This window comes from Leptidea sinapis, chromosome 14 (assembly GCF_905404315.1).
Source record: "Leptidea sinapis chromosome 14, ilLepSina1.1, whole genome shotgun sequence".
NCBI classification, from domain to species: Eukaryota; Metazoa; Arthropoda; class Insecta; order Lepidoptera; family Pieridae; genus Leptidea; species Leptidea sinapis.
Window position 1 is genome coordinate 733217 of NC_066278.1, and position 24897 is coordinate 758113.

The 24897-nt window shown below is 35.7% G+C and overlaps 1 protein-coding gene across 1 annotated transcript; it reads right to left on the reverse strand.

Moving 5' to 3' along the window:
- Positions 1–19181: 19181 nt before the first annotated feature.
- On the reverse strand, positions 19182–23764 carry LOC126968058 (NPC intracellular cholesterol transporter 1 homolog 1b-like). Its single transcript, XM_050812860.1, has one exon. The coding sequence runs from the start codon at positions 23694–23696 to the stop codon at positions 19968–19970; it is 3729 nt and encodes a 1242-aa protein (XP_050668817.1). The 5' UTR covers positions 23697–23764; the 3' UTR covers positions 19182–19967.
- Positions 23765–24897: the final 1133 nt, after the last annotated feature.

Below are 24897 nucleotides of genomic sequence, written 5' to 3' on the forward strand. Positions count from 1 at the left end.
AAAAGCGTGTTTTTTTTAATCTTTTAAAATTATTATTTGCATTACTTATTAAATTAAAAATTCTCTTTGGAGTTCGAAAATTTCCTAATATTAGATTAATCAGTTAATGGTTGAAATTAAAAATAAACATCAATTCCTTGCCTTATAGACGATAGATGAAAAATATATAAATTAACAAAAATCTTATGTTGCAATTTGAAAAATGGAATAATTTTATAAAATTTTTGTATTGTCATCGGTCCTCGATAAATATAGTAATCTAGACGTATAAACGAAATCTGGCCGTTTAGAGTGGGTCAAAATCGCGCCCAAATGAGTCGGTTACAAACAAACATACACACAGGTGAAGCTAATAAACTAGACAGTGCGCTTCAAGTTGACCAAATAAGAACTCATGGTTATGGTTTCAAACATTTTTACTTTTTATTAAGGCTCCGCTCACTTTTATTTCGTTTGTCTGTCTGTCAAAAAATTTTTCACGTGAAACGTTTTAAAATGACAACGACACATGTGGAGCCTAATAAAAGAATGTACATCTTTACCTTTATAATTACAAAACAATGAAACTGAGCAACATAAATATCTACCCCCGTATTCATAATAGTCTGCTAACTTAAAGCATTGCTAATTCGCACTCTGTCTTCTTCTGTTGACCTAAGTCAGAATGAGAAAAAAGACTTCTTAGCGGCTGTTTAAAATTAGCGGACCATTATGAATAAGGGGGCTAGTGTCTTATATTAGGTTATAATTATTGGCAAAGTTTTGAACTTAACTTTACGGCAGGACTGGGGTTGGTGGCAGTGGAATGGCACTGCACCGAAGGACTGAAATCGGCGCTCTCCCTGCATTGTATGCCATTATGACAGTGTGATGATTGTATTGTGTGCTTATCAAATTTATTTACCTATTAAATTATATTATAAGTTAACTGGGAACATATTAAAAACTTGTTGGTGCGCGGTGCGCTTCGATTCTTCTGAAAAAATGCTTTATAACATACAAAATTTTTGGTTTAAAAGATAAAATCACTGCCACCACGCCACTTATCCGACACTAACGTAACTATATCATAATATCATCCTTTATACGTGTGTATAGTTTAATTTCATTGGGCTAACGGTTCTCGAGTTTAAGTAGAACATGTATACACACATACATTCTCTTTTATATAATTTCAGAATATTCAAGTTCTCGGTTCTCGGATAGTGAACCCAATCAAAATATAAATCAAGGAATCGGACATTCTAAATCACGGAGAGTTTTGGAGAACGCATCATTAAATGAGCAGCTTCATTACCCTTTTATGCACTGGGCTTTATTTTGCATCAGATAAACCGGAGTTCTCTACGGCTACCGCACCCAGTCAGCGGGGCCGTGCTTCTTGAGCCACCGGCAAAACTGTTGACTTTTCAATAGTTCTGATACCGCCAGAGTCGCACCACATCCTCTTCAGATGCCTGTGGTTTCAATGTATCCGGACCAATCATTGGTGCCCCAAAAACTAACGACAAATGCGGAATGAGTGTTGCGTTTTCAGAAGCGTCTTAAAGCTGGCGAATCTAACTCTTCTACGGCTGCTGTATTTATTTATAACAGTGGAAATGACAAATGAAAACCATTGGTAGGCTAGGTGAGTACCAACTTGTATACAGCAGCCGGACTATATTTAATACTCTGGGAGAAATAAACAGAGTTACACTTCCTTGGGTTCCAGGACATACAGGCATTGAAGGCTATGAATGCGCCGACGAACTTGCAAGAATTGGTGCTAAAAGCACTAAAATGGGCCTTGACTCTGCTATGGTTACCCAAGGAGTCTTGTTAAATCAACCCATTTCATAAGATTGTAATAAACTCTGGAGCAACACTCGAGGGCTTTTTAACCCATTCCGAAACCCATGAATAAGGCAGCGCATGAGGCACTCTAGGGTTAACCCTTTTTCCCTACTTAAGTAGGGAAAAATTACACACTCTAACCAGGACTCTAACGGGGCACTGAAGATTAAACAAACACCTCTCAATCCTAGGCCTAAGAGATTGCAGAGCGTGTAGATTCTACAATAGTGCAAATGAAACCCCGTTACATTTGTCTCTCTGAATGAGGTCCTCTAATGCTTAAGCATTACGTTTAAACGTAACATGTCTTTGGGAAGTCCAATTCTTCACCACTTGAGATACGTCAGCTCAATGAAAAAGATATAATAAAATTCATGAAAAGAATCAATCTTTGCAGTGAGTATAGTTAGCAGTGGTTATCACATTTTATTTTAATGGGGATTACTTCATGGTGTGAAGTCCAACTTGAGCAATAGGATAGTTTTTATTTCGATTTCGGGACCCATAAATATTTTTATATCCAATATTTGTTTTGTATGGACATACTTTCTATGAAAGAATTTATTGACGTACGCATTGACAGTTCTGTTGTGAAACAATTTCATTATAACAACAGGCAGCATATTTTACGAAATAATTCTTGATATTAGGAAATATTATTGACAAATTCATAAAAATTGTATTTTATTTAATAAATACTGAACAACGTCTGTCGGGTCAGCTAGTAATCTATATGTTTGCAATATTTTACACTAGAAGCGACTCCCTGATATAGATATTTCAGTTTAAATCAACTGTCATGTGTTCGGATACAGACACCTTTTTTTTGATAATATTGGAATCACGTCAAATACGCTTCTGCGGTCTCTTGCAGCTCGGCAACTTTCTGAATAAATCCAATCATAAGATACAAGAATTTAAATTTAAACTAAAATATGTCAACAAAGTCTATCAGCATCATTAGTAGAAAGGTATGTACATGCATTGATTTAGTCTATTTACTCGTATGACAATTTATACTTACATTGGGCTGTTTAAATATAAAACAATAGATTTTGAATACCTAAATTAGACTTTTATATACCAAGTATTTTTTGAAGAAATACATTTTTCTTTATCTTAAAACAGTAATCTTATAATAAAATAATAATTAGCGATTAACCTCCAAAGTTTCAAGCAATAATAATCTATGTCCCAACAAATGTAAAAGATAAAGGTATCTTGTTTCTAGCCGACATTGCGTGTTAAGCAGCTATGTCACAATAACTTAAATTAACGTTACCATGACCTTATGCTTAAATCACTTTATAAATATAAGGGCTGTGTTTCATTAAAAAATCTGACTGACGGCATAATCGGGGGATACCCTGATTATGCCGTAAGTAGCCCGTAGTATGCCTTAAGATATTAAGGCTAGGGTTACTATGGACGCGTTTTCTGACGAAAATTTGTTGTGACGAGTACGTCCGTAATCCTCGTCAGAACAAGGCGTTTACACTGTGCGCGTTTTCTGTTATTCTGATAGTCAGTTCGTTTCTGCCGTCCAGCGAATATGGACGAATTTGATGAATCTGATTTTCTTGAAAGTCCATTATTTAAATTATTATTGTTAAATGGTGGAAAGACAGAACATGTCAACGAGTTATTTTCTATAAGATACGACAAAGGAGAGTTCCAAATGTAGAGTGTTGAGTTCTGTAGCAACTTTCTCCCACTTTTGCCGAGAAATATATCTGTTGTGATAATTTTAGTCTCTCATATCCCACAAACACCTGTTCTCGTACACGATTGATCTATGAGACTGATCAATTTCCAATCCATGGTGGAAACCAAATCACTGGAAATTCGCAGACGCAGGTCGTGCGAAAAAATCAAACTCGTTTGAACGCTCGAGTGGTTCTGACGACGTCGTGCATGTTCTGACGCGTTCGTCATTGCTAGTGTAAACACTGTCATTGGATACCAGGCGTTTGTTTCTTCTGACGAATCCGTCAGAACTCGTCAGAACAAATTTTCGTCAGAAATCGCATCCATAGTAACCCTAGCCTTAGGCTACCATATCAAACGAAATAGACTTTGTCCTGTTTTCCGAAAGTAAGTTTTATAGTACCAGATATCAAGAGAATTGTACTGAAAAAGCATATTAATTGTGATTCTGTAAATGAGTTCACGTCATGTTGAAACTGGGAAATACCTAATAATAGCTCATTTTCCATGCTTTTTTATTATTTAATACATGGCTTTAATTAGTATATTCTGAGCAGTTATTTCGTTGTTTATTGTTTTATACCTTTACTTTATGTAAACGTGATTATTATTGATAATAATAGTATTTGTATTATATACAACGAATATGATTTAGGAATTCAGTTTCCTGCCGATTCTTAAATAAATAAATTGTTTTACATTTATCCATTTTTCTTAAAACCGACGTTTAATCTTAACAACCGTTTTGAATAAAAATATTTAACTTTGACTTTAACTTTAATGTCATTCATTGCCCATTTGTAATTTTATATGCTTCGGTTGCGTTGATTTTATAATATAACAGTAATTGTATCCATTTTAATAATACCTTTGGTAATAAATTAATTTGTAGATAATTTTGCAAATTTCGACTGTTGGTGATCGCTGACAAGTGTGAGAGCTCCCTTATGCTTGCTAATGTTAATGCTGGAACACGAATGAAATTAAACGGAGACCGTCACGGGCCGGTATCGGAATGACAATTGACGACATGATAATTGAGAACTCTGGAAATAGAAACTGCGATGGATGGTTAACTACTAAAATTTTGCATGTATGATTAATGAAAATATTGTATGAGTATAATTATTTCTTTATTTGCTCACCAGTAGATAATTTGTTGTTTTAAATGTGATAACCCTCACTTCTGGAATAAATTACACAGATTAAATTTGAAAACAAAATTTATGAACGATACGAAACTGGAACCGCGGCCTCTCGCGTTCCGTGCGAGCGCATTTTCACTAATGAAAATAAACCAATATCATATCCACGATATTGCTTTATTTTCTTATAAGTATATCGTGAATCAATTGAAAGTTCTGCTGTGTTTCTTGCGCTCGTCCTTGACAGTCCTAAGTTATTTCTTCTCCAAATGGCTGGTATTTTGGAAGGTGATTCTAAAATCCAATTTTAGTAAATATATTTGAAACATCATAGTATTATTATGTCCTTAACAAACGTTTCAACAAGAATAGCGTTTTAGTAAAAAAATCCACAAGAAATACGATGTAGATAGAGGTGGTGGTAAATTCGTAAATGTATTGATCGTTCGAGGCTGTATTTAGTTAAAGGCTGATGTAAATTATCTTAAGGCACCTGTGACCGGAATCGATAGGCGGGGTCGCATGGGATTGGAGAACTCACCACTGGGCGGGGACTCTCTGATGGAGACAGCAGCTGTGCTCTCAACAGATTCTTTGTTGCAAACTCTCTGTATATGATAAAGATATCTATTTTTTCGCACCAGAACAGAATACGTATTAAAATTATTTTAATAATTTTGCTACAATAGCTAATCTAATATCAATGCTTTATTACTTTTCACATATGTTTTATTTAAACAAGAATATCATTGAATATTGTATATTCCAGTTTTTTTTTTTATGGAATAGGAGGACAAACGAGCGTACGGGTCACCTGTTGTTAAGTGATCACTGCCGCCCACAATCTCCCGCAATACCAGAGGAATCACAGGAGCGTTGCCGGCCTTTACGGAAGGTGTACGCGCTTTTTTTGAAGGTACCCATGTCGTATCGTCCCGGAAACACCGCACAAGGAAGCTCATTCCAGAGGTTTCTAGTACGTGGAAGAAAGCTCCTTGAAAACCGCACTGTGGAGGACCGCCACACATCCAGATGGTGAGGATGATATCCTAACTTCTGGCGTGTCGTGCGAAGGTGGAATTCGGAAATTTCTAATTCAATGATTTAATTTTATCTAAGTAAGTAATAATCACGAACATGATTTTATATTATATCGGGGCTAACATTAGTACTATATGATCGGACATGATAAAATTTAAGACATAAGTTGGAGTAAAGTTGGGTAAATTTCAGAGAAAAATCGCATAATATTAGATTTCCCAGCAGTCTACTGAATAGAGGTACCTATTAAAGATGATCTTTTCATTGCCTTCATGGCTAATTCAATATTGTTGATATTGTTTTTGTAAATAGAAATTCAACAAATAATTAGAAATAATGTAAGCCCTTCTTCAGATTATATATAAAATTAATAATATTATCTAAATATCTACCACTCTATCTGTTTGTCAATTGATCAGGGCCTCTCCCAATATCTTCCACTCTTTTCTACCTTAAGCTATTCTATAGCATGTCTTGCCTGCTATCGTTTTAATTTCTTCTGACCATCATTTGTAAACTCCTCCTTGTTGACTTTTTAGGTTTCTGGGACTGATTTGGTCGAATTCGAAGTCGTACCAGGAAGTGCCCCGTCCAACTCCAGCGGAATTCAAGTTTTACTTATAGTATAGATTTGAGTAACATTTATTATTTTCGCTCTCTCTCTTATATTAGAGGGGATATATTATAATTAAATAACATCAAATCACATTTTTTCAAAGAAAAAAACTTCAACGGATCAGCCTAGCTATCCAACGCGGAAATGCTGCCAGTATTCTTGGTACGCTTCTACGTAGTGATAGTGGGATACAATTAATTGTATTCATTTATAAGCATTGTTTTGTTGTTAATATATTTTTGATAAGGTAACATAACTACGTTCAAAACTGGACAAATTACCGAAATATATAAAAATCCCCTTTTTTGATCCTTGTCTCAAATCAAATTTATTAACGCCACCCTTACAATATACTTTATGAATCTTATTAGATTTGATTCGTAACTGGCGCAGTCATCGGGTTACATCGTCCTTATTCGAAGTCGGTTCAATAGCGTGACATCATCTTCAATGAGAATGAACCCTTACCTGAACGTGGACCGCCTCTGTCTACATTCTCCAACACTTGTATCATCATTCATCACTCTCTAAATTTCTTCAGCGCTTTAGATATATGCGGAACCTTTGAACATAACATGCGGAATCCAAAATATTAGCACCGCCCTCTGAAGGGTGAGAGGACAACCCCTGTATCGGAGGTCATATAAGGAGAGGGATGCTGCGTTCTGGACCAGTACTCGTTAAGACCTCTTTGTGTATCAGTTTAAGTTGTGAAGGATAGGCTGTAGTGAATATGTTCAATTGGGGTTAATCATCGAAAAAAGTAAGTTAAAATTCTAATTAATTACTAAAACAATGGGAATCCTGTAAATGAGGGTGAGATCTATACTTGGCTGAGACCTTAAGTAAAACTTAGCTGAGTGTGATAAATCGCGAACTTGACTTTTACATGACTTTAGATTATTTTCAGCTGTCAAATGGCTATAAAATCGCAATCAAAGATTATGCTAAGCTTTAAGTCATCTAAGTAAAGTCTGAGCAACGTCTAAGTACGCTTTATAAGATCTATGCCTTTTCTCTGTCCATCAGTCATAAACTACAATAGTAAGACACATGAAATTTTGACAGAGCGTATATAACTCGATTGCCAACTCCGCGGGAGTGTGGAAGGCGAAGGCTAAAAGGCTTCTGAGAGAAATCATTAGAGGGCCACAATACTACAAGCCGGCCCACATTCTAGCGCTCTACAAAGAACAAGTCCGGCCTGACATGGAGTTTGGTTCTCATCTCGGGTCCGGTTCACCCCAGGATCAGCTCGAACCATTTGACTGCGTGTAACACAGAGCTGCTCGAGTTGTCAGAACCAGTATTCATTTAGCGCTGTGGCGACGTCGCTTCGTTATTTGTCAAGAGCTGTTTGACCTGATTCCTTGGCTCCTTTGCACAGGATGCCGGCTAGTTTATGGGTACCACAACGGCGCCTATTTCTGCCGAGAAGGAGTAATGTATAAACATTACTGTGTTTCGGTCTGAAGGGCGCCGTAGCTAGTGAAATTACTGTGCAAATGAGACTTAACATCTTATATCTCAAGGTGACGAGCGCAATTGTAGTGCCAGATTCTCAGAATTTTTGGTTTATCAAGAATCCTGAGCGGCACTGCATTGTATGGTAGGGGGTATCAATTACCATCAGCAGAACGTTCAACTCGTCTCGTCCCTTATTTTCATAAAAAAAATCATCTTTCTTACTTAAATATCATCCCCATAATTAGGGTGCGTGCCAGTTTTTCAAATGAAATTTAGCGATCAGTGCCGGGAAATACTTGCTTTTTCTGTTTAGCTACGGTGGTGGAATGATATAAAACAAACCTTCAAATCCCCATCAGACTCAATAATGCTCCCTGTCTATTGAGAAAACCCCATTTGTTCACTGCTCTATTATAGCGTAGTATTGCAATATTTGTCTTGAAATTTTCAATATTCTCTGAACTGCTCGATTGGTGTTGCGGAGCGACGACGTATTTCTGTGACATTTTTATGTGAAGAAATAAACCATCGCACAAACATTTATATCATCCACATTATGTGGATGTGTTCCTGTACAATGCAATGTTAAAAGGTAACATTAGTCTTAATAAAATAAAATAAAATAATAAGGCCTTTCTCAGATACTAAATAAATTTTCTCTCGAGCTAAAGCGGACGTGTCGAAAATTAGTGCGATAAGACTCCGATCTAGACAAAAACAAAAAAAGCAAACCAGACAATGATGATATTGATCTTATTTGAAAAAGACCGGCAGTACGGCTTTTGCCATGGTAGGTCGGTGGGTGATCTTCTGGTATACCTAACACATAGATGGGCGGCGGCTACCGAAAGCAAGGGATCTTCTCCCATGCTTGCTCCTGGCAGTTAGCCTGGATATAGCGAAGATTTTTGACGTGTATGGCACAAGGCCCTTCTCTCAAAACTTCCATCAAAGCCCAAACTTCCCGAAGAGTTATGAGTTTATGTTTCTACTTTATTTGAGTTTATGTAAGTGGACCACCAGCTTCCCCACTTAATGCAGCTTATAGATCGTTGTCGTCGGTTATTGCTCGAACCCGAAGCCCGTGAACGCTGGAGTTCCCCAAGGCTGTTTGCTATCTCCCACACTGTTTCTTATGCATATCAATGATATGTTGTACGCCTCCAACATGCATTGCTACGCAGACGACAGTACTGGTGATGCCGTATACAAGGTTCATGCAGGTCTTTCTCGGGCAATCGTTGAACAGTGCTGGAAGAAACTTGTGTCTTCTATCGAGTCCTCTCTCGAGAAGGTCGCGGAATGAGGTAAAATGAACCTTGTCGAATTTAACCCTCAGAAGACACAAGTGTTGTCCACAAAAATAAACCCATTTGTCATGTCACTGCTCTTCGAGAACCATTAATTCCCTTATTGCCTCGCCTAGTACCGGAATACTGCGTCTCAAAATCTCGAGCGATTGCCAATTCCGCGGTCGTCTGGAAGGCAAAACCAAATTTGCTGGGTGTAATAAATTGAGTACGGCAATACTTCAAGCCGGCCCACATTCTTGAGCTCTACAAAGCGCAGTTCCCGCCACATACGGAGTATTGTTGTCTTCCCTGGTCTGGCGCACGTATCAGCTCGAACCAACTCACCGCGTGCAACGCAGAGCTGCTCGAATTGTCAGGTACCAAGTGCCTTGTAAAAGGCTAGATCACTTGACGTTGCATATATCGCAGGAAGTATTCCGAGGAGCCGGTTCACCTTCGCTCCTTCGCACGACATGCCACAAATGGCGGTCCTCCACAGTGCGGTTTTAAGGCACTTTTTTCCAATTACAACCAAGCTGTGGAATTAGCTTTTCTGTGCGTTATTCCAGTTCGTTACGACATTGGTACCTTCAAAAAAACGCGTACACCTTTCTAAAAGGCAGATATCGCTTCTGTAACTCCTCTGGTGTTGCAAGAGAATGTGGGCGGCGGTGATGACTTAACATCAGGTGACCCATACGCTTGTCTGCTCTCTTCCATAAATAAAATAGTACCTCAAATTTTAACATTTTCAAAATTATAAACAAGAAAAATCCGGAAAAATTTGCGGACAGAATATAGTCATTTTATTATACTTATACTATCCACTAACCAATCACACGACCTTATTAAACACCAACTTTCATTAAGATTCTGCGTGACATTCCCGAACTATAAACACGCAGACACACAAATCGTAGAATATGTGTCAGTCAGTCATAAAACGTATATTTATCACAAAATTAAAAAAGAATAAAATTACAGACAGCTGACACACGTTAGAGACTTCTATAGTACATAGTATTAGGAGATCCGATACCCAACCATTTGTTATTTTATAACTTTAACTTTTTTTCATTTGTTAATCGTCATTAAATTGAATACATTACGATATTTTATGAAGAGGATAGCTCTCCCTTACGACTCTTCCCCCTGTAATGGTCAACTAGAAACTGTTTCTTGTAATTTAATTGTAATCCGATCTGGAGACAAATTGGATATTCCAAATTGTATTTAACAGATTACTGAATAGGTACATCTGTTATCTCATATAATAGTTTGGGGAAAAAGTTTCTTCGCATTTTATATGAAAATGACGATTATTAGAGACGTCGCTTCATTGTGTGTCTTCTACCGTATTTATCACGGGGAGTATTCCGAAGAGCCGTTTCAACTGATTCCTGCCACCCAATTCCACCTTTGCTCGACACGCCACAAATTAGGATATCATCCCCACCATTGATATGGATGTGTGCCGATCCTCCACAGTGCAGTTTTTCAAGGAGCTTTTTTCACCGTACTGCAAAGCTGTTAAATCAAAAAAACACGTACACCTTCCTTAAATGCCGGCAACGCTCTTGTGATTCCTCTGGTGTTGCAAGACAATGTAAGTGGCGATGATCACTTAACACCAGTTGACCCATTAGCTCGTTTGTCCTCCTTTTCAATAAAAAAAAATTACAGATCCAAATCGATGGTTCTATCCGATGGTAAAAGCTCATAATGAACAATACCTTTCAATCCAACCAAACTTTATTCAACCAGGCTTAAAATAATCACTGTTTCTTCGAAATTACTGAATTAACCATATGTTCGTAAAATTTGAGCTCGTGAGAAGAACATTCGGTTTCAATACGTCTCAATCAATTCAAAGAATTGCAAATGAGTACACGATTCATTAGGTTTATTTCAATGAGCTGATGTGGCACAAATATAGTATGTGTACTTAACTTTTTCAAATGGGTCAAAACTATTCTCTGGTGGATTCCCAGTTCTTCAGCTATGTCTTTACTAATTGCCCCACATTTTTCAAAATGGCGTCTATTTTATCCGTAACAGATCGACCAGATCGAAGTGATCTTTGAGCGAATGCCATCTATAATCTGAATGCTAAAGAATCCCTTAGAAATCATTTTAAACACATAGGTATTCTTATAGTAGCATCCAAATTCATTTATCATATTAATATATTGATAATGTTTAATAGAATGAATGAATACATAATAGGTAGGCTGATCCGTCGACCGAAATAACTGCCAGCGCTTGGGTTTCCAGTTATAGCCTTATTGAGGCGCGAAGATAGTACTTTGTACATTCTCCGCGCCTCTGGGCCCCACGGGCCAAGAATATGAATAATTAATACATTCAACTATTTTGATATAAACACTATCAATACAATATTTTGTATGTCTCAGTGTGTTACACATGCGGATACGGAACGTGCCGTGCTGAGTAGAAATGTATGAGCTACAATGACAGCTTCCACATGGCGCGGCAAGCGTGCCATGACCGTGCTGTGACCGTGTGTTGCCCGTGCTAATCACGTAATAAACACGGATTTGACGCAGCAACCATGTATGCAGTAATGTATTGACTTGTATAGCCTCGTTCATATGAAAATGGGCGCAAAACAACTCAGTATTCAGGCTAGTACCTCGATAATACTGCGACCATCCCTCGCCGCCGCCGGGTGACTGTTCGTAGGCCGTGTACATGTGAAATAGATTTTTTTTATGGAAAAAGGAGAATAAACAAGCGCGCGTAACACCTGGTGTTAAATAATTACCGCCGCCCAATATCTCTTGTAACACCAGTGGAATCACAGTAGCGTTGTTGGCATTTAAGGCCCGGTATACACTAAAGCGGAGAGGAGAGGAGACGAATGGAGATAAGCCGCAAAGCTGTCAGGTTATTTCTACCAAAGCGGAGAGGAGATGTGAACTGTGAGAGCTCGAAATCGGTTAAGTGATGTCTACGAAAGGAAGCCGTCATCTCGCCCACCTACACACATCTCCGCTCTGGCACGCTGCTTGATCGCTGGGCGCTGCATAAAATTCTATAGAAAGATAACTCCTCTCCTCTCCGCTTTGGTGGATACCGGGCCTTTATTTGAATTTGAGTTTGACATCAAAACTCATGTAATATAAAAGCTGTTATACAAATTTGAAAAAATATAATATGAATCAAACAAGGAATGGTAACCACCATTCCTCCCACCCTTCAACCGAAGGGTATGATCATTCAAAAATTATTCCCGAATAGGTACCTACTTACATCATATTGTTTTTTCTATTGACAGAAGAGGCAAACTCAAAACAGTGCATATAATCATATGCATTGTTTTGAGTCAGGTTAAGAAATTTTGTGATTCTGTTCATGTCTACTCGTACCAATGTCTTAACCCGAGAAATATCTACACAGAGTTGCTCCGAAGCGATCGATTGGATACGGTTAGCGAGCATGATTCGATTACCAGAGGGTTGCACGACGATAATATAAAAAGAATAAATACGGATTTATTATCCCCTAAAGAGCTCGCTTAGCGCTAGGTGCGAACGCGCAATGTATTATTTATACGAAGTACTCTCACCCCTGCGGTCTGCAAACTCTATTTGATCGGAAATCAAAACATGCTTGAGGCAAAGGGTTTCTTGTGATGTTCGGTAATTTGGTTTACGTATTGATACAAGACTTCTGTGGCAAGTTGTGAACGAAAACAAAATTGTGTTTGCCTTTTAGGAAAAAATCCTTCCAAATTTTTCTCCTTCTTTCATCTGCTGTAAATTATTAGTTTTGATGAAATATTTGATATTTAAAACGCTTTTAACTTTGAACATGATTCACATTTTGGATGCAGCATCTTATAAACTAATTTGTTTTGTTTATTACAGCCATTGTAAAATACTATTGATTGAAAAGAGCGCCCGTTGAGTTTCTTGTATGTTCTTGTCACGAGCTCTACTTTTTTTGAAAAACATTGAAGTATTAATGACTTTTAATGCTCCTTATAAGAGTGGCTTCGAATAGAAGCAGTATTTAGCTTGTGTGAAGTATTGTAAAACAGTTTCCTCGAGGCATCAAAATGATGATTTTTGAAATGTATGTAATTACTTATTGTTATTTTTACATTAAACATGATAGGAGAGTAATATGTATTTGAATTTAGGGTTACAGTATGAAGAGCTGGCTTGAAGCTAGCGGTTCTGAAGATGGATCATTCTCGTGCAGCCTACTGACTGAACCCAGAGAAGCGCTACTTCCAATTACTGGACAAGAAAATTTGGCGCCAAGGAAAAGGTTAATACTTAAATCAGTATTTTAAGCAATCTGTATAATTATTTTAAGATTTTTGGGTATTCAATCATAGTAGGGTAGATGGCGGACAATAGTAATAATTTTAATTAAACTTTGATTAGGAGGTCACAATTTAAGAAACTTAATTTCCTTATCTATAGGATTTAGGTGTCAATATGTACTAAATAAATAAATAAAAATAGCCTTTATTGCAGCAGTTACATTACATTTAAATATATTGCATAACTTAATTATTAAAAAACTTTTCTTGCTGCGTGTCCCCCGACATAGGTCTCCTCTAAATTTTTCCAAGTCGTTCTATCACTGGCTAGACGAGTCCAGATGCTTCCGACCAAGTTTCGGATGTCGTCCTCCCATCATTTGGATTGCCTGCCTCTTTTTCTTTTTCCGTTTCTGGGGTACCACTCCGTCACTTTTTTCGTCCATTTTCCAGAATTGTCTCTGAACATATGGCCTGTCCATCGCCATTTTTGCTGTTTAATGATTTTGCTATTTTTTTTTATGATAATAAGGGACGAGACGAACAGGACGTTCAGCTGATGCTAAATGATACGCCCTGCCCATTACAGTGCCGCTCAGGATTCTTGAAAAACTCAAAAATTCTGAGCGGCACTACAATTGCGCTCGTCACCTTGAGACATAAGATGTTCAGTCTCATTTGCCCAGCAATTTCACTAGCTACGGCGCCCTTTAGACCGAAACACAGTAATGCTTACACATTACTGCTTCACGGCAGAAATAGGCGCCGTTGTGGTACCCATAATCTAGCCGGCATCCTGTGCAAAGGAACCTCCCACTGGTAAGCACTCCCACTCCCAAGTTCTTAGAGTTGTGAGATTTTTCTCGGTTAGGGCCCATGTTTGTGATCCATAAGTTAAACATGGTAGTATTCAAGCATTAAAAACCTTTCTTTTGTCCTTAATGAGAATATGCTTGTTCTTCATCAGTTCGCTGAGCGACCAATATCTTTTCCAGGAGTTCGTAACCCTTCTATCGATTTTATTTGTCCTACAGTCTTTGATAGATATCAATAAATCAATATGTACTAAAACATGATAAATTTTAATATTAAAGTGAACACTGAACAGTTTTACATTTATTGACCCCAACAGAGGTTCATTTGTAACACATATTGAATTCAAAATAAAACGGTGAATAATGATAAAACTGTTTTTTTCTTTAACAAAAGCCACACTTTATAAGGCACTCCTAGAATATTGTGTAAATTATTAACAAAATTAATACATAATGTTAACAGTTCATTTTTTCGGAAAAATCCAACAAAAAACATAATTCTGAAATATAAAACGGTATATAACTTACTCAAACAAAACAAATCTAATAACTATATTTACAATACTATGATTACATAAAATTAAAACTATTATTACGGGGAATCGTAACAAGGATACTGGAAGCAATTCCACGTTGGATAGATAGGCAGATCAGTTGACCGAAATAGCTGCCAGCGCTTGGGTTTCGAATAGCCTTATTGAGGCGCGAAGATAGTACTTTGTACATTCTCCGCGCCTCACAAAGATGTACACTGAGAGAAATATTTAAAAATTAATAATCTATTTATATAAAAATGAATTGCTGTTCGTTAGTCTCGCTAAAACTCGAGAACGGCTGGACCGACTTGGCTAATTTTGGTCTTGAATTATTTTTGGAGGTCCAGAGAAGGTTTAAAAGGTGAATAAATAGGAAAATGATGCTAAATTAAATAAAAACAAAAAAATTGTTCTTCCTTTGATGTGTCCATACATAATTTATATGAGAGAATTTATTGACGCACAGTTTGACAGTTCTGCTGTGAAACAATTTCATTATGACAGCAGGGTGCATGTTTTACGAAGTAATTTTTGATGTTATGATATATTATTGACAAAATCATATAAAAACATTATTTTATTTATTATATTCAGAACAACGTCTGTCGGGTCAGCTAGTATTTAATATTTGTGTAATTGTTATATTACTGAAGAAACACTGTTTGTGTTGCATTCTTGAAAAACTCTACGTTCAAAACTGATCCTAATCTTTATTATGAATTGTCAACATATTTTAGGATTATCTTAAAGTACCATATTATACGATAAAAAAATAGATCCTGCGTAGGCTTCTGGACAACGAAGTATTACCATAATTATGATTACGGTCAACATCCCACACACTATCCTTTTGCCTTATACGCCGTGCTCAGGCAAATAGCACGAATGATATTTAATTGAAACTTTGCAATAAAATTGTACAGTCCAAAATATCAGCCAAATTCGCAATTACATAATATGCAGATCTCTCTTGTTCTGTGCGTTCTTCAGTGCACTGAATTTGTTACCTTTTTGGTCTACTGGTACTGTAAGACTGTACATACTATGCAAAAGTATTCTTCTTGTTTACTTCGTCGTCTTCTTCTTTAACATTTTGTGTGTGTTTTTTGTACAATTACGCTTAATTTTCTTCTGTTTACCCTCAAAATTGTTTAGATTTTCCTTTACTTTTTTAATTTCTTTTTATGTCTTTTAGACTCTTTTCTTATCGCCTCTTTTAAGGGGTTGTCTGTGTAGATGGAAGAATATATTTTCTTTATGCCTCGACTTAGATATACATATAGCGCTGAAAGAAAAGATTTTTTTAAGATTGCTTCATTTTATGAACGAAGTCATTACGAATACAAATATTTCTATTTTTTTAGCTGAGATTTCAAAATGAATGTATATAAATATTAACATAAAAATAAATATAGTTTATTTGTTATACAACTATGTCTAGACTAGGTTTTCTTGTATATTTTGATAATGTTGATAAATTTTGTATATTTTACCAACAAACATTTGTTCACCAGGGATAGATCTCTAGAGCCCTGCGCAATGTCTGAAGAAGCATACCTTTCAAGCGGAGATGGATCACCATACGCTGGTCTCTCTAGAGAAGAACGTCGCAGAAGAAGACGAGCTACTCTTAAATACAGAACAGCGCACGCCACCAGGGAGAGAATCCGCGTGGAAGCCTTTAACGCAGCCTTCGGGTCTCTACGAAGGTTACTCCCAACACTTCCACCTGATAAGAAGTTATCCAAGATAGAAATTCTACGATTGGCCATCTGTTATATTGCTTACTTGAACCATGTGCTTGACGCCTAAGTTAATTCATAACTTAAATTATTAGAATTAACAACTTCTCTCATTTGTTGTAATTTCTTATTATTCTATTCAAATTATAAAAATATTATGAGTTTTCCTGAGTACTAATTACGCTAAGAATTTTCCTCACCAATTCTCTGTACGAGGCATCCTCAGGGGGTGTTGACTCGCCAAATTCTGGCACGAGAATTCGGTGAATTCTGAACGAGAATGAGGTTAAAGACAAATCTAACCAGAATTAGCACTCAAGAAAACTCATATTTGGACTATTATGGGTTTCCGTAAAATTACGCTTAATTAATTTAATGAATTTTCTGTATTTATCTCTTACATATAAAGTTCTCGTGTCGCGGTGTTTGTTACCAAACTCCTCCGAAACTGCTACACCGATTTGTATGAAATTTTGTGTGGATATCGGGTAGGTCTGAAAATCGGCTAACATCTATTTTGCATATTATTCGATAAGGGTTACCCCTACCCCTAAATATTTATTTATTTATTTTTAATACATTTTTTATTTTTATATTATTAATTTTTTTAATTACGTTATATGGCAATACAACGTTAACTGGGTCACCTAGTTGCTTATATATACTTATTTATAAAAATTTACGATTGAGTCAGTCATCGACGTGCGCAGACAACGTTCCAAAAGATCTGAAAGTGCTTGTCATACCTCTGTTGATACACGAGTAAAATATGGGCTGAGGTAATTACTTACTAATCAGGTGAACCACTACACACACGACTGAGCACGTGGTATCTATATTTCAATATTTTTTTTAAAAGTAAAAGAACTATGATATGGTAACACATTTAGTTAATAATGATGTGTTCCGCAAAGTCGTAGTACATTATTTTATTCTACCACCAATACTTTTCGCCGCGCATGCGATTTAAAGAATATTTAAGGTAATTTTTTACACCTTGGGTTACATTATTGGAGTTTTAGTAAGGATTCTTAATTTTTCGAAAATATAATATAGGAAACGTCACCCGGAGATAGTGTAGCTTCCCAACAGTAAAATAATTATTCGATTCGGTTCAGTAGTTTCGGAAACTATTCAATGCAAACAAACAAATAATAAAATCTTTCTTCTTTATAATATTAAATTACATATAATTAAGTATCTATAGTACTTACCTACTGATGTTATACCACCAAGTCGAAAACCCCAGAAAATCAAAACCACAAATGTTATATATGTTATGTTTCATTACTACTATTGTAAATACAGTTTTCTAGTCATAAATTAAGTATTTTTTAATGTTAATTATGTTTTAACATTTATATTTAGTGTCAATGTTATTTATTAAAAATATACTACAGCTGGAACTTATTTTTTGTTGACTGTATTTGCTTGTTTATCAAAACCTTTTCTTTTTAAGAGGCTCTTTCAGACCCTAATAATAAATAATAACTACCTTGAAATATATAATGGTAAGCCTACCAATAAGCAATGCTTTTAAAATAATGTACAGATTCTCTCACATAACTATCGCAATCTGCATTTGTTTTATGGTACGGAGGTTATAGTTGAAATTAAAAAAATTGTCAAGCGCATACGGCAATTGCACCAAATATCTATCTGTTACCCGCAATTTCGCCCACATTTACAAGATTAACCATATAAGTTGTTGTTTCAATGATGCCACATGAATATATCTAAACAATCATAGATCACACATCGTTTAGGTAGCGTTCGTAAGAACCGTTTTCCTTCCACTGTTTTCTCTGACCGAGGCCCGGTATCCACCAAAGCGGAGAGGAGATAAACTGCGGAGCTGTCAGGTTATTTCCACCAATAGTGTATAGCGGAGACGTGGGCTGTAAGAGCTCGAAATCAGTCAAGTGATATCTATGAAAGGCCCGCCTACACGCATCTCCGCTCTGTCGCGCCGCTAAATCGCTCGACCCGGCACAAAATTCTATAGAAAAATGAGATATCTCCTCTCCTCTCAGCTTGATCCATTTCCACCGAAGCTAATCGGAGAGGAGATGTGGAAATAACGAAATCTGATTGGTTATCAAAATATATCTCCTCTCCTTTCCACATTTGTGGATACCAGGCCGTACTTTGCAAATCCGACTACCATGAAAAAGTCTTCTCATTTTTGGGGTTAATAAATATTATAGCTCTGTATGACACTCACAAATAATGGGACATTCTATTAGTAACAGAACTTTCAAAATCGGTTTAGTAGATCCAGAGATTACCCCCTACAACCTCACAAACATAGGTAATGTTTGTTTAAAATTTATATAGATAAGAAATCATTTACAATAATTATTGTACGATCTTGATTTAGTTTGAATTTAAAGCAAAAAAAATATCTTCTGAAAGTAAGTCGTAATAAATAAATACCTTTTTAACCATTAAAAATAATGATAAAGTATCAAGTAGCAAAAACATATTAACAACGTAGTTATATATCTGTCTAAATAATTAACACTCTTTATCAATGAAAAATGTTTATAATCTTATCAATTTATCATTGGAAAAACGTGTCCTCTTCGTGATTCTTACGTTTTTTGCCTTATGGATGGGTTATATTATATATATATATATTATATTATTACTGGCTTTGATGGATAAGGATGCGATGAGCAGGCACAGAATAAATTTAATAATATCTTTATTTCTCCCCGACAACCAAAATTACATACAATGTAAGATTAAAAACTGGGGACATTTAAAAGTTAGGGTTGTGGATCGCTGGTACCTGCAGTAGATAATAAAATACCTGTGTTACCAGTCACCAAGATTCTACTTTTACACAGCATCTAAAAAGCTATCAAAAATAATTAGGAAAATACCATAATTGGTCATATTATTGTTTAATTAGCACAAATACAATATATTAGTAGACTTAACAATAACGTCTGCCTAATAATTATTATAATTATTGCTAACATTAATATTATGTACTTATTTATATACAATACTTACTTGTAAGTAATATACAAGAAAAACAAAATGGTGATGAATTTTTAACTAGAGTACAAAAATATGGAACTGAATGATATTTTAATTAATATAATTGCTTCTAAATAAACAGAAACGAAACAAAGTCGCAACGAAAATTTATCCGAAATAAATAGAAGAAATGATTAATAAAAAATAATGCAACACTTAATCGAAATACATACAAACGTCGTGAATTTGTGCGATAAAGAAAAATTTTGAATACAACTTTTAAACACTTATCTAAACTGTTTCAGATCATAAATTAAAGCAAGCCCTTTTATTTACATTTGAATCTCAAAAATACAGAAAACGTAAATACAATATACAATGTGAATTCAGGACTTTGAAGCAGCGCAATCTGAGTAAAATGTACACACAAATTTGAATGCAAGACTTTATATATAAAACATGAAGGGAGTAAAATTTACATCGACAATTTAGACTTTGTGTATTATGTTATTAAGATAGCTAAGTAATACGGGGAAGAAAATCATTCCATGCAAGAAACCTAATATAACCAAGCTTAACAACATTCTAAAAAAGAATATTTCAATGATTTCTGTGTAAGAAAACGCTAACACTACTATTGGGATATTTGTAAATGTTATTCCTGTTATGATAGTCGCACCAACTTTTCTTATTGCATCTTGAACTCTGTCATTTGGAGGTCGAGTACTTATGGCATAGGAATATGCTATATGGGTGCAGAATTCCACAGTGATTCCAATTGATACTACGAGATTTATGCAGGAGACTGCATTCAACTGTATATTCGAAATATACATTATTCCCATCATGTCTACCAACACCATCAGAATAGTCAACGTCATAGCACAGGTAGTCACAAAATTAAACCCTGTTACAATTAAATTAGTTACGAATGCTCCTACGACACATAAACTGAGCGATACAAATGTATCTCTCCACGTAGTTAAATATTGTTCGTAAAATACATAAAAAACTGAATAAGGAAATACTTCAACATCTAAGCCTGTAGCAGCCTGAATAGCAGTAGTGATGTTTTCACTGATTTCATAACCATATTTTACTGCTGTTATATAATCTTTTGAAGTACTTAGTGTGCTATGGTATGTCATAAAATTAGAGTCACCAACTATAGCCCGACCTTCTGAATCGAGGATATAGTTCACATTAGAAAAATAACTAGCGAGTCCTCCTTTGTTACAGGTTTCTGTAGGAGTATCTTGCAAAAAAAATGGTATATATGTTTCGAATGCCTCTCTGGCTGGTCTTAGGCCATTTGCAAAATCACTTCTTGGAACACTACATGATTGACACATTGGGTCAGTAGATAAACTTGGACAGAAACTTCCATCTGTAATATTATACCTACAGCAGACACCTGTTAATCCAGACCAATCGAAAAAATCATCTATCCATGAATTAGACATTCTCGCTATGTAAGTAACGTTACTATGTTGCGAAGCTAAAAACAATTGCATAGTTAATGAGGTGTTACTACATAATTGTCCACCACACACTACGTTTTGATGCTCAACATTGGAAAAATTCAATCCACCTTTAAGAACAAAATATACAGGGGGACCAAGTTTCATAAGATCGTTAACAGCGTTTAAGTATTTATAAACATACGAATCTGGTGGTAGAGCCAGATTTTGTTCTAAGCCTATATCAAGTTGAGGTATTAATATTGCACTAATTGACACAAAGCCAAAGAATAATATCATTACAACGATTTTAACACGCCAGTTCAAGAGAGCGTTTGAATAAGGTGTCATTAGTTTCTCAATAACACTCTCATAAGGCACCTCAGCGTGCAAAGGTTCCTCATCGCTTAATATTTTCTTTCTAACACAACAGAAAATGTCCAAACGGTTTTGAGAAGACCTTTTATAGTCAAGAGACAAAATAGCAACAACAGTAGTTATTTGAAATACGAAAAGAATCCCTAACGCAAATGAAGCGAATATGGCAAAAGTTTTAACAGCTGGAATGTTGGTTATGCTGCCAATTGCAAAACACGTAACTTGTGTAGCAGATGATATAAACATTGAGGGTCCCTCGATTCGCATCATTTTACCAAATACATATTGCTTTTTCTTTTCAAAGCTCCATCCCTCTTTAAAATCAAGGTCGGTCTTTAGATTAGATTGTATTTGACGTATGGAGTTTACCATCAAAAAAACGTTGTCAATTCCGATAGACAAAACAAAAAATGGAATAACGTTAATTGCTAAAAGTGTGACCGTAACATTTAAAAAACCTAAGGCTCCTAATGAGCAAACAATAGCTGCGAGCACAACAAAAATACTACCCAATGCAACCATTATTTTACTATCAACAAAAAATGTTTTGAGTTTCCTTATATGACCCAGAGCAAGGATTACATATACAAACATTAACAAGTAACTTATTGCTATAGGAAACACTTCTGCTCTAGATACTCTTTCCAATTCATCTTGGATAGATCTTTCTGACCCAAATGAAACATCAACAAAATCTGCCTTCCAATTTTGTTGGTAATCATGCATCAAGTCGATGAATTTTTGTTCCCATTCCAAAACTGGTACCAGATCATCATCGTTTAAATAATTTGTTATTGGAAAATTAATGAGAAGTGTATCAGCACCCAAAATATTGTCACCTTCGTATCCTCCAAATGTTATTTCAGGATCGGAGCCTCCACCCCATGATTGTTGACATGTTAAAGATAAGTAATTGTTCAGACAGTTTTGTATGCTACCTAAATATGTGCTGTTATCTATATCGTTTCTATTTGGAAGGTAAGCAGAAGCGGACATTATTACGCACTGATCCAATTTTTTCTCGCTGTCAGGAAGTCGAAGAGGTGCAAAACAGACATCTTGTAATTTAACTGAATCGCCCTCCTGATTAATATTTATTATTGCATCTTCCAGCTTTATTAATTCATGAAAGGCTTCTATTCTAAAAGCAGGACCATATGTAATGTTGTCAACATTAAAAGAATCCAATCCTTTCATTGTCAAAAAAATCTGAGCAGCCCGATAAAACGGTTCAAATCTAGAATTAAAGTAGTTCAATTCTTGACGTGACCTCGAATCTGGGGATGACCACAACTCCAACGGGTTTGATGTCAAATTAACATTTAATGCTCCAAATGACATTGCAAAAATAACCCAAGTAGTTAACATAATCATTAAAATAGGATTACTAGCACTAAATATTCCAATCTTTTCAAAAACACATTGAAACAATTTAGTAATCTTGTTGGTATTGTCTGTTGTCTCTTGATTACTAACTTGTGGAGGACTTCTTTGGCGTCTGTATTCAAATAATGCAATAATTATGAACAATGTAACACTTAAGACAAAGAAAACTATTCCAACAGAAAATCCATAACAATTTACTGATAGCACTGTACATATAGGAGGAACGACAGGAACTTCACTAAATGGACAATTTTCTGAGCAATCGAGACAACTGCATGGTATATCGTTCTCAAACGTTTCATGACATAAATTAGACGGTGGATTCATTGAATCCTCTTCAGTGTTTGACCGAATAAAATTAACCTGCACTGGCGCAATAGGATTATTAGACATGTCCCCTGTAAATCCAAACCATGCATCCGCGTCACAAACTGCCGCATTGCCACACATCAAATTAACGGCGGGTAATCCAGTTTGGGGCACTTTAACTTCAGAACAAGACTTAAAAGCAGAGTCCATAAAATTATTAGTTAGCCTGTAATTGATTTCATTAACGTAGTTTGTTCCATCCGGAGTTTCGTCTATAGTTACATTTGTGAAACGGCTTTGTTCAGGTGAGCAATTCATCTCACAAATCTGTCGAGCGAAGTTTCTTATACAAACTGGGCAGCGTCCTAGAACCCCGTCGGCCATATTTAAAGTTTCAGAAAATGATATAATTTGGTCTGGGTCGCAACATGTTAGAATATTACTATCAGGTATTCTTTCTCCATTTTCATCAAATAATAAATGAGGACATCTACGATATACATGCCCAAATATTTCTTCATACTCATCTTCTGACAAATTTTCAAATATCGGCGTTGGATCTTCATTGACGGGGCATGGTTTTGGATGTCCATTTACAACAGCACAAGTGCCCCGAAATAAGCACTTTGCTTTCACAGCACATAGCAGCCACAAGCAGATCACTGATATCAGTAAAAGCTTCATTATAACAAATATTTAAATAATAACTAATAAAATTCACTGGAATATTTGTCTCATTATAAGAGACGTCACTTTTGTATTCGGACGGATGGTAACTAATTCATTATACAATTACAAATAACTCTAAAATAGAATTCGTGTGATAAGATATTAAAAGTTATTCAGTGCAGGTGCCGATATTACAAAGTATTTTATCAAAATCAATGTGAAATTATGATAAAACCGTGATTAACTGTAGATAAATGGACACTGTAATGTTAACCAGACCGCATTAGTAAATACTAGTTGTGCCCGCTACTTCGTAAGCGTGGACTTAATATAGTGGCGTGTTACAATATTACATCATTGTCTTGGGGTTTGATAATTGGAGATGTTGTAGATTGAATTCGATAATGATTTCAAGTCGCAATCATTGCTAATGTACCTACCTTAATAATTTCATATATTATATATATACTATGTATATGATCTAATATATAAAATTCTCGTGTCATGGTGTTAAACTTTGAACTCCTCCGAAACGGCCTGACCGATTCTCATGAAATTTTGAGTGCATATTGGGTAGGTCTGAGAATCGGACAACAACTATTTTTCATGCCCCTAAATGTTCAGGGTGGTCCCACGAATTTTTTTTTTAAATTTGTTTGATTATGAGTCAGCATTAAAAATACATACAACTTCAAATTTTCACCCATCTACGATCAACAGTTACTTTTGTATCGCAATTTTAATATCAGCAATATAACGTTTGCTGGGTCAGCTAGTATATATATATATCTCAGACGGATTTCCAGGAATGAGCGTATAGAGCGATTTATGGGTGATTTTGATAGCCTATAATAGATTAGATAGTGTAGAACTTTCTGGAATATATATTAGAGTTATTCCTTGACGTGCAATTAACTTGCGCAATGTATAACAGCAAAATAGGCAACTTAACAACCTACTCACATCTACGCAATTCAAAGAGTTTACCGTTATATACTATAAGGTTACTGCGTAACATAAGATCACGAAAACTATACACGTTTAATATAAAATGAGAATTATTAAGGAATTAGATGTGGTATAGAAATTTGAATTCGAAAAAATTTTAAAGGTTTTATGTTGTTGCAATATTTACGGCATATAATATTATCTAAATATAATATATATAATCTTAGATAAAGGATTGGTCTCTGCTGCGCTCCAACTAGATACCGCA

Excerpts from the sequence above, each read along its gene's own strand:
- LOC126968058 (XM_050812860.1), bottom strand. The coding sequence starts at position 23,696 with ATGAAGCTTTTACTGATATCAGTGATCTGCTTGTGGCTGCTATGTGCT.